Consider the following 11758-nt stretch of genomic DNA (forward strand, 5'->3'; position numbering starts at 1 on the left):
CAATAGGCAGAGGGTAGCATAATTTGTCTCATTCTCTGTAATAATGGTGTGGGAATAATGATGCAAGTGGTTTCTTGCATCAAACAACACAACCACATTTTCAGTCCCCTCCTTGTTTGAAGGACAAGTGGATAAACAGGTTAATGTCAAACCCTGCATGTTTTCTTCAAAAGTCTCATGGAATATCGGCCTACATTGAACACCACACATCAGCTGCTACTGTAGGCTGAATGATAGAACAGCTATTTCCATGTTAAAATGTTATGGGATGCATTTTCTCCATTGTTTATTATGGTAGGCCACTCTGGTAGGCCTATATTATGATCAAATAGCCACAGTATCCTACTTGACCACTGTTAAAACTAACTTAAAGCAGGCACAGCCTCGGTGTTCACTTTAAACCTGCACCGAAAGTTGCACAGAATTTTCACAATATTCAAATTTGCGCTCAGCAGACCTGAGTTTTAACAATCATGCTGGTAGAATCTACAGTATACCTACACCATGGCAACTCTGTATATAACCATTCATGTTAGGCTTTTAAACATAGGCTGTTAAAGAGTTATATCATTTGTAATCAACCACAGTGCTTAAAGGCTGGCATCATCAGTAGATTATAAGGAAACAAATGCCTCAATCAGAATGACCTGAGTGCCAAAGTGACTGTCATCGGACACTTAACAGGAAACAGTCCAAAGGATAGTGACAAGCCCCTTATTGATCATCAAGGAAACAGTCCCTTCCAGAGACTGGCAGTTAACGAATCAGTTCCTGTCGCTGTTTAGACCTGGCGACAGGGAGACAGAGTGAGAGTGAGAGTGAGAGTGAGAGTGAGAGAGAGAGAGAGAGAGAGAGAGAGAGAGAGAGAGAGAGAGAGCATATTGTTACACAATAATAGAAAGTAAAAACAGGAGAGACTTTTCACTAATCATTACAAGGAGCACAAGCAGCATATAAACTACAATCATTTAAAAAAAACATGTCCCCTATGAAGCTATGATGCTGAATAGAAAGAGAGCTATTATAAATACAGTAGATGTAGATACAATATGTTTTAGATAGATATGTTCATTAGATGTACAATATAAATATAGATATATTAATTGTAGATTGAACACGTGGACACGGTACCTTCTGCCCCAACATCTGATCATGCATGGTATCTGTTTGATGGCCACCTAAAAAAGAAAAAGACTAAGTCAGAAGCTGATCTGTGACATATTGTGGAGGAATGTCATGTAATGTTTCAATCTCCAGAGGAGCATTGCCTCCTCCAAAGTTCAGTAGAATTAAGAGTTGGGCAGAAAGAGACAAGTTAGTCAAGACAGAAAGTCTTTCCTCTCAGTGCAGGTAGGCCCTTATTTCACCCAGCATTACATAATAGTATGACCCAAAATAATTAATCTCCCTTCACCACAGCCATGCAGCTAAACTACCTTAATTAGAAAAGGGGTGAGTCAATTCTTAAGATTTCCCCTTTACAATGGTAAAGCAGAGCTATCATCATCGCCAACTGGTTTGGTAAACAATTAGTAATCATCCGGCCTCCATTTTATACTCCACTTGTGACGGAAGAAACACTACCCTTTGACCTACATTCAAACACCCTAGTAGTCATGTTTAATAGGATAGCTAAGTCAGATACTGTGCGTACAGCATATCAGATATTATACAGGGACGGACTGGGATCAGAAATCTAACAAGCAGGCAATAATGTCTAACACACAGGCCCATTTTTGCCCCTGGAGGCCCCAACACCTGCCCTGGACTGATAGGACAGATACTGTATGTACAGCATATCAGACATACGGGCCCAATGTAAACAAAGTATCTCCCTCTGAAGCTACAGTAAAGAGGAACTGATAGAGGATGTGGTTAGTGAGAAGATATGGAAGGGTGAGAACAGACAGACAAGTGTTCCGGGTGAGTTTTACTGTCCAAAGCTGAGTGGCTAGTTTCACAAACCAAAATCATGTGAATGCTAGCCTGGTCAAATATCTGTTTGTACTACTCTTGCCAACTCCATAGCTTATTGTCAAGACAAAGATGTTAGGCATGACAATGAGTGACAAGGGGTTGGCATGATAGCCCAAACAGACTGGCACTCAGGCTATGTGAATGCCTTATGGAGTGTTGTTTTTGCCTTGGAAAATGTAATCATTTTCATTTGTTGAGTTATAATTTTATCAAATATTCAAAATATGATGTAGGTCTGTCATGTCCTGACCATAGAAAGCTTTTATTTTTCTATGGTAGAGTAGGTCAGGGCGTGACAGAGAGTTTTGTCTAGTTTATTTATGTCTATGTTGGTTCTAGTTTCTTTTTTCTATGTTGGGGGTTTTGTCTAGTTTATGTATTTCTATGTGGGGTTCTAGTTGTTGTATTTCTATGTTGTTGTTTTTTTGTGATGATCTCCAATTAGAGGCAGCTGGTCATCGTTGTCTCTAATTGGGGATCATATTTAAGTGGTTGTTTTTCCCACCTGGGTTTGTGGGAGATTATTTTTAGTAAGTGTATGTTGCTCCTCTTCATCACGGTTTGTTGCGTTTATTAGTTTATTTGTATGTCTTGCATAGTTTCTGTCACGTCCTGACCAATATAAGGGGTTATTTTAGTTTGGTCAGGACGTGGCAGGGAGTGTTTGTTTCATGTGGTTTGGACTATGTATTTAGGTAGAGGGGTACTTGTTTTATATGGTTCGGGGTGTGTATACTTAGAGGGGTGTTGTATTTATGTGTTCCGGGGTTTTTGGTTTATGTTCTTGTTTTATGTTCTAGGTTGTCTATGTTGTGTATTTCTTTGTTTGCCTGGTGTGGCTCTCAATCAGGAACAACTGTACATCGTTGTTTCTGATTGAGAGTCCTACTTAAGGAGCTTGTTTTTCACCTGTCCCTTTGTGGGTAATCTTTGCACTGCTGTTAGTATAGCCTGCGAAACTGTCGTTCCTTGTTTATTGTTTTTTCCGTGTTCACGTTTAAATAAAATAATGATGAGCACGCAACCCGCTGCGCCTTGGTCTAATCTCTTGGACTACTGTGACAGTTTCACAGTTAAAATAAAATGTGGAACGAAACACACACTGCGCCTTGGTCCCATTCTTCAGACAACCGTGACAAGGTCATTATGAAGTATATGTACTGCTTTTACAGTGACTTCTGTGAACTGTCTAGGAAAGATGGGGAAACCATAAACCCAAAGTGACAAATGAAAATGACATATACTGAATATTGAAGGACATACTCATTAATGGGAAGGTGGACTGCCTTCGAGCTCCTGTCAAAATGGACACAAAACCTACTATTACAATTTAGCTTAAAACAAATTAAATAAAAAAAGATCATAATTAAACCAAAAGCAATGCTGATGAACAATAAATAGCCTACAAGTGAGGTTAATGCTTAATCCATTAATAGATTAACAATAAATAGCCTACAAGTGCAGTTAATGCTTAATCCATTAATAGATAATAGTTTCCTTACAATATTATACACTGAGTATACAAAACATTAAGGACACCTGCTCTTTCCATGAAATAGACTATCCAGGTGAAAGCTATGACCCGTATTAATTGATTGGCTGAGTTACCAGACAACATTACAGGTTGTGTAATCAATCCCCCATGCAAAGCCAAAATGGATGGCTGCCAGAGCATGCAGGCTTGGCAGAGGCAGGGCCACTGTACAGGTTAATCTAGCACCAGCTAGCATAACAAGCAGGTACATGATCAGATACATGAGTATGACAATTAATGTACTTACGTTGGGCAGAGCGCCTCTTAAATAACAGCAGTGCAGCAAGGAGTACAATGATCAGAGATACTATGACTACAACCGGGGTTAGCCATTTGGTGGTGGACAGATTATCCAAGTGGTCACCTTTACGACCTGGACAGACAAAATGGACATAAATTGGGAGTAACAAAATCAATAGGCAATTCATATGAAGTCAAGAGAAGGTTAGTTGTGCTTGGGTCAAAGTCAGTATCAGGGCATTTCACACACAGACTTGAGCTCTGTTCAAATCTGCATGCATCTTAATAACCTTTTACTGCAGTGGGATAAATCAAGGTCACACAGAGAGATTATTAGTTTTAAACAAATCTTGAAGACTGAAATAAAACAAAACCTTTTGACATAGAAATACTGGATTTAAAAAAAAAATGTATATGGAAAATATTCATAACATTCCACCCATGAGGCCAGAGAGGGCCCTTTTGGTCATTGACTGCAAGAATGGGCTACTTTACTTTCCATTGCTAAGAACAATTCGTTTGGCATTAGATGCATCCTTTGTCTTGGAAAATTCCAAGCCAGGCTAAAGAACAAAAGCTGAAGGACCGCTTGTAGTCCTAAAACCCGGAAATTAGTTACTCTTGGTTCGTTCAGCCATTCCTATGGTGAAAATGTATGGGGAAAGAATATGGTTTTGAGATAAATACCGAAAATAAGGTCAGAGGTTAACACAGGTTTTGGAGATTTTATAAATTTTGTTCTATTAGATAATATCAGTCAGTTAACATGACCTTTATGAATTATGAAGCCTTTATGTGCTTTATTAAATTACATAAAAGCTTAAATTCACAAAAAGTTATGCTAACTGGTGAAGATTATCTCGTAGAACAAAACATAAGATCTCCTAAGCCTATGCTTACCTCAGACCTTATTTTTGGCGTTTATCCAAAAACCCTCCAAAAACTCCATTCATTTCCTCATAGGTTTCGTCCAACAAACCATTCGGGGAGTTAGTGCCTACAAAAAGATGCCATTACTATTGCTATCTATTGTTTCTTTCCCAAATCAAATCAAGACAAGCATTTTCCTTTTTTCCAGTTTCAAGGAAGATGTTCAGTCAGATTTGGCAGCATGTTATGGCCTGATCTACTCCACCCCTCAGTGACATGTTGTTCTCTCATTATAAAGCTGACTTTTATTGCGTTCAGAAATGTCATAAAGACGTCGTAAAAAAAGGCCTATGTTAATAAAAATTAGACTAGATTAAGGCTGAATTGATTTACAATTATCAGGGTCAGGATGAGGGAATTACGAGAGACTGGCAGGTTTTGGACTTGACCCTGCTTCTACAAAGGATGACATCACCAACATATTCATACCCATAGGTAGCAGGCAGGGCAGCACGTACCTAAGTCTCGAGACACAAACTTTATCACAAATGATGCCATCCCCTCCTTGGCACCATTGACATTGAGCACTTTGCACGTGTAGTTTGTGGAACTGGATGTAGCCTTCAGCACTGTCAATCTACTGGAGAGGCGGAACAGTCCATCGTCAGTCTCTTTGGCCACCAGTTCAGCACTGCGCGTCCAATTGCTGCCAAACTGGTCAAACCACCAGATCAACCCTGTCTGGTGCCCGCCTGTAGAGTTGCAGAAAAGGGTCACATCTGTGTTCTCTTTGATGTTGGTCTCAGGGATGGAGCTCATGGTTGGAGTCTTGTACTTAGCTGAAAGAGAGAGAGGAAGGAAGGGAAAAATATATTATACATGTGGTTGATATTCGCTACATCAGTAGTTATACAACGTCAGTGGGTAAACATTGTCTAGATGGACTTTGCACCTTTTCAACGTCAATTCAGTGGTTATAAATTGGAATGAGATTACCGTAGGAGTGATTTTATTAAACTGGAATTACCTCTTTCTATTACATGTTCTAATTTGGTCTGTGTACACTGTGATTGCATACCATGGGCAGAAAGAAAATATAAATATACATTTCCACTGAAACAGAAAGTAAACAATGCTCCTGCTGTGCTGTCCAATCACACACTTACAAATAGATCTGAACTCTCCCTGAGAATATTCCAGAATTAACATCCTTCTCAACTTTGTATCATAACTGTATGGAAGTGCTTTCTCAGAATTGAAAAGCCTGTCCAGCTATAATTCTATCCTCGATGCAAGTCTTAGTGGTTGTATGGTTGTGTGTGTGTGTGCGTGTGTGTGTGTGTGTGTGTGTGTGTGTGTGTGTGTGTGTGTGTGTGTGTGTGTGAGAGAGACAACATTGAAAGTTGAATAGAACTTCATTCCAAAGCATTTCAGCGTATGGGCATCATAACCTATGAGCCGAGACACATTTACAAAAACATGTTGTCTATTCTTACATTTTAGTCATTTCTTCTATTGCCCTCCAAGCTTGGCTGAATATCTCACATGTTAAGTTTGCTCCTTTAATGAACCTGTGTTGAAAAATGTGTATATTTTCCTAAAATCACACTTGGTTGAACTATAGACAGTCTACGACTCACCTGTGACACTGAGGCTGATTGTAGCTGTGGCAATCCCAACATCTGTGGTCACCATGCATTCATACTCCCCCTTGTCGGCCATCTTGGTATTTGTCAACAACAAGGACACATTCATATTCTTCTTGTTCCAGGATGGCTCAGCAAATTTAAACCCAGGGGTTAGGTCCATTTTCTCTTTATGGTATTCCAACAAATTATCATCAGCTTTAGCAGCAGCTCGCATTCTCTTCCAGGTCACCGTTATGATGGTCACATCCACAACCACAGGTTTGACAATGCACCCTAGAATTAACTGCTGACCATAAACCCCATGGTATTCTGTTTTACACTCCAGTTTGACAAATGCTGTTAGTAAAATATCAGAGAAAAAAATGTACATTAATACAAGAGAGAATTACTGTTATAGTAGTCAGTTTTATCATGTGGCCAATCTTATTGAACTTTTAGTAAAAAAAAAAAACAATATGCAGGTCTCCCAAACCACAGAGAAAGGTAACAATCAGCTGAAAGCTATTTTTGTATATGACCATTATTATGGCATTCATGGCACAACTTACACTCAGAGGAATTTCCAGCTCTGATACAGGCTAAATGGATCACAAAAAACAGCAAGGTGGTAGCTGAAGTCATCTTTGGATTCCTGAGTAGGAAGAGAGAAGCGTACAGTGACAACACTTGTCACAACAGTATGAGGTAAGTCTGTAGACCGCATGAGGTAGCTTTATAGATTGTCTGTCACTCAAAATGGCTCCGGACTGCAAAAAAAGCAAAAGAAAGCAGCTCCCTAGCTGAGGCTAGTCAGAGTCTTCACAAGGACCCAGTCTACCACCACCAGGGCAGAGCATCTACCAGGCAGTCAGCCATCAGAATGTATGTTTAGCTTCAGCTTGTAGTAGATGATTTTGTCAGATTAAGCCTCACTTTTAAATGTGTGTTCTTGTTTTGATGGCTGTGGCATTTTTATTGTGATTACACACTAATGGTTCTTGTGTTATTTTAATGTGGTAGATGTATCAAGGGATGACACAGAGACCTCTGGCTCTGAGCAAGACAGTGAGCCAGAGCTGCCAGATGTCATCGGGCCCCTCCCAACTGCATCAAGCACCAGATATGCTGTTCCAAAAAAGGACCCAATGGTAGGCCAGGCCTATACTTTAAACTACACATTTTAGCTAGCAGCTGTTAGTATCTAATCTTGTGGCTCCCTTAATTATACATTTCCATAGAGATATGACACATTATTTAATGTACAGCCGTGTTTGAAAACATTTCCCAGAACTCAGCATGGTACTAGAAAAGGGCTTTCAACAGCTCCTGGTATAAGGACAATTCATGGATTGAATATTCTGTAAATCAAGATTTTATTTATTGTTTCACCTGTAGGCATTTTTCTCTGCCCAATACACCTGAATCGGCCTTCACATCACAGTCAGGTTTTTGTAACTGGAAAAAGGCTCTGTTTAAAGATTCTGGGTTTAAGCTCCATTTGAAGGCAGAGCATCATATCAATGCTATGTATGCTTGGAATCAGCATAAAAGGGCTATTGACAGCAACTCATCAATATTAGATGTCATAAATGAGGACCGGGAAAAGAAAGTGGACGAAAACTGTACTTACATTAAAACAACTGCAGATGTGCTCCTATTAATGAGCGCAGAGAGGTCATCGAGAGTCTGATGACTCTCACAACAAGGGTCATTTTTTGACAATCTTATAAGAAATAGCAAAGCATGACCCTCTCATGGAGAAAAGGATGAATGCATGTGGCAATGCTAAGTACACAAGCCACCAATTTGTTCTTTAGCAGTCTTTGTACTCCACCTGGTCTTTGATAGTGTATTTAAAAAAAAAAGATGTACATATTTGTCATTGTGATATATAGAGTGTACTGCCTTGCACCTTTGCGTTCACAGATGGTTGTGATGTAATTATCAAATTCCTTTTTTAATAAACTAGACATTGTATGGGTGTAATGTTAATAAAAAACATTTTTTATCTGGAGTAAACCAACCAGTTATTGAATACATTTTTCAGTAGAATCACAGTAGAGCTCGCATGAAGGGGAAGTAAAGGAGAAGGAAGTTCTATAACTATAATTCCGTTTATGGACTCAGCACTTCACGTGGTTGTGGTTTGGGGACAAAAACGAACAAACAATTCCATATAGTATACTTTACATGTGGAGAAAGCGACAAAATGTATGATAACACAAAAGGACTCCGAACTTTCTCTTTTACTATGCAAATAGATAAGAGGTGGTATAGCCTGTTCGACTAGGGAAAGTCCACCATGTATTTTGAGGGTACTATTAGCCCTAAGCAAATAAACATTACTAGTAACCGCACCTCACAAATCTACCCCTCGTGAAGCATAGCCCAACGTTACCCATAATGGTTTTGAGTAGCCACTGTCAGTTGCGTATAACTCACAACAACCCGCACGCAGGCAACCTAGTTTCTCTCAGCTCCTCCATGTAGTGTATTTGAGATACCCAACTGTAGGCAGGGTCAACTTTTAAAAAGTTGCACATAAAAATAAATGTGTCTCGAACACACTAACATTTATTTTTCAAATGTATAAAACAATATCAATGAGCAACAATTAAGAATATTTATTCAGAAAAACAAAACATAGTCTACAGACACGGAAAACGTAAAAAATCTTACCTCGCAAACCCTACAGGCTGCTGACGTTTAGAAGGGGTCCAAAGATCTGATAAAAATCGCAAAATTGACCGGCAACAGGCTTTGGCTACTTTCGCTTTCGCTATTACTAGAGTGACGTGTCGATTCTTGTACGTGCCTTCAGAAAGTATTGAAACCCCTTTAATTTGTTCACATTTTGTTGTGTTACAGCCTGAATTTAAAGTGTATCAAATAGTTTTGGGGGGGCACTGGCCAACACACAATACACCATAATGTCAAATTGGAATTATTTTTCGAAATGTTGACAAATTAATAAAATATGAAAAGGTGAAATGTCTTGAGTCAATAAGTATTCAACCCCTTTGTTAAGGCAAGCCTAAATAAGTTCAGGAGTAAAAATGTGCTCAACAAGTCACATAATAAGTTGCATGGACTCACTCTGTGTGCAGTAATACTGTTTAACTGAGGATGGATTAACAACATTGTAGTTACTCTCCACAATATTAACCTAATTGGCAGAGTGAAAAGAAGGAAGCCTGTACAGAATAAAAAATATTCCAAAACATGAATCCTGTTTGCAACAAGGCACCAAAGTAATACTGCAATAAATGTGGCAAAGCAATTCATTTTTTTGTCTTGAATACAAAGTGTTATCTTTGGGCAAATCCAATAGAACACATTACTGAGTACCACTCTCCATTTTTTCAAGCATAGGGATGGCTTTATTATGTTATGGGTATGTTTTTAGTCGTTAAGGACTGGGGAGTTTTTCAAGATCAAAAATAAATGGAATGGTGCTAAGCACAGGCAAAATCCTAGAGGAAAACCTGGTTCACTCTGCTTTCCACCAGACACTGGGAGATGAATTCTCCTTTCAGTAGGACAATAATCTAAAACACAAGGCTAAATCTACACTGGAGTTGCTTACCAAAAAGACAGTGAATGGACCTGAGTGACCGAGTTGAAGTTTTGACTTAAATCTACTTGAAAATGTATGGCAAGACCTGAATTTTTTTGTCTAGCAAAGATCAACAACCAACAACACATTTTTTCAAATAATATTGGGCAAAGTTGCGAGATAAAGCACAATCCAGGTGTGGAAAGCTATTGGAGACCCAGAAAGACTCACAGCTGTAATCGCTGCCAAATGTGTTTCTACAAAGTATTGACTCAGGGGTGTGAATACCTATGTAAATGAGATATTTATGTATTTCATTTTCAATAAATTAGCAAAAATGTATAAAAACATGTATTCACTTTGTCATTATGGGGTATTGTGTGTAGATGGGTGAGAAAAAAAAGCACACTTTAATCAATTTTGAAATCAGGCTGTAACACAACAAAATGTGGAACAAGTAAAGGGGTATGCATACTTCCTGAAGGCACTAACTTTTCTAGTCATTGAACAAATATCGAGGTAGAAAGTTTCCCAATCATTGGTTGAAACAAACAAATTGTAGTGTCTGCTACAATAAAGACCTCAGCCCCCTTCAAAAGGTTGTCCACTGTGCGTAAAATGTGATTGACATTCTGACTGGAAAGAAATATTGCAATGCAACGCCACCCCTTTCCCTTGGCACCAATGGAGCACTTGCACAAGATAGAAAATATTCAGTCGCAGCCAGGGTATTTTGCAGTTAATAAATCCCTTTCCTGCAGTCAAATAACCAAATCGCCCTCTAGTGGCCTCATGGGGGAAATATTATTCATCTTTTTCATAAATTCATAATTAAACAATTTATTACAAACGATGAAAATCTGCTGTTTCTATGTCAAATGGCTTTTTTATATTTCAGTCTCTGTGATACAGTCGTGGCCAAAAGTTTTGAGAATGACACAAATATTAATTTTCACAAAGTCTGCTGCCTCAGTTTGTATGATGGTGATTTGCATATACTCCAGAATGTTATGAAGAGTGATCAGATGAATTGCAATTAATTACAAAGTCCCTCTTTGCCATGCAAATGAACCTAATCCCTCAAAAACATTTCCACTGCATTTCAGCCCTGCCACAAAAGGACCAGCTGACATCATGTCAGTGATTCTCTCGTTAACACAGGTGTGAGTGTTGACGAGGACAAGGCTGGAGATCACTCGGTCATGCTGATTGAGCTCGAATAACAGACTGGAAGCTTCAAAAGGAGGGTGGTGCTTGGAATCATTGTTCTTCCTCTGTCAATCATGGTTACCTGCAAGGAAACACGCGCAGTCGTCATTGCTTTGCACAAAAAGGGCTTCACAGGCAAGAATATTGCTGCCAGTAAGATTTCACCTAAATCAACCATTTATTGGATCATCAAGAACTTCAAGGAGAGCGGTTCAATTGTTGTGAAGAAGGCTTCAGGGCGCCCAAGATAGTCCAGCAAGCGCCAGGACCGTCTCCTAAAGTTGATTCAGCTGCGGGATCGGGACAACACCAGTACAGAGCTTGCTCAGGAATGGCAGCAGGGAGGTGTGAATGCATCTGCACGCACAGTGAGGCGAAGAATTTTGGAGGATGGCCTGGTGTAAAGAAGGGCAGCAAAGAAGCCACTTCTCTCCAGGAAACATATCAGGGACAGACTGATATTCTGCAAAAGGTACAGGGATTGGACTGCTGAGGACTGGGGTAAAGTCATTTTCTCTGATGAATCCCCTTTCCGATTGTTTGCCTGTCTGCAGAAGACAAGGTGAGCGCTACCATCAGTCCTGTGTCATGCCAACAGTAAAGCATCCTGAGACCATTCATGTGTGGGGTTGCTTCTCAGCCAAGGGAGTGGGCTCACTCACAGTTTTGCCTAAGAACACAGCCATGAATAAAGAATGGTACCAACACATCCTCCGAGAGCAACTTCTCTCAACCATCCAGGAA

General features: G+C 39.5%; 1 protein-coding gene across 1 annotated transcript; it reads right to left on the bottom strand.

Moving 5' to 3' along the window:
* Positions 1-22: 22 nt before the first annotated feature.
* On the bottom strand, positions 23-9061 carry LOC115147189 (uncharacterized). Its single transcript, XM_029689268.1, has 8 exons — positions 8929-9061; positions 6819-6901; positions 6262-6606; positions 5140-5460; positions 3759-3884; positions 3241-3273; positions 1132-1178; positions 23-787 (listed from the first exon to the last, which is right to left on the bottom strand). Exons 2-8 carry the CDS (start codon positions 6889-6891, stop codon positions 782-784), a joined length of 951 nt encoding a protein of 316 aa, XP_029545128.1. The 5' UTR covers positions 6892-6901; positions 8929-9061; the 3' UTR covers positions 23-781.
* Positions 9062-11758: the final 2697 nt, after the last annotated feature.

The sequence above is a fragment of the Salmo trutta genome, chromosome 14 (genome assembly GCF_901001165.1).
Source record: "Salmo trutta chromosome 14, fSalTru1.1, whole genome shotgun sequence".
Classification (NCBI taxonomy): Eukaryota; Metazoa; Chordata; class Actinopteri; order Salmoniformes; family Salmonidae; genus Salmo; species Salmo trutta.

Excerpts from the sequence above, each read along its gene's own strand:
- LOC115147189 (XM_029689268.1), bottom strand. The coding sequence starts at position 6,891 with ATGACTTCAGCTACCACCTTGCTGTTTTTTGTGATCCATTTAGCCTGT. Across the intron at positions 6,607-6,818 it reads AGCTGGAAATTCCTCTGAGT|CATTTGTCAAACTGGAGTGT; the intron begins GTAAGTTGTGCC and ends TTTTACTAACAG. Across the intron at positions 3,274-3,758 it reads TAAGAGGCGCTCTGCCCAAC|GAGCTCGAAGGCAGTCCACC; the intron begins GTAAGTACATTA and ends CCATTTTGACAG.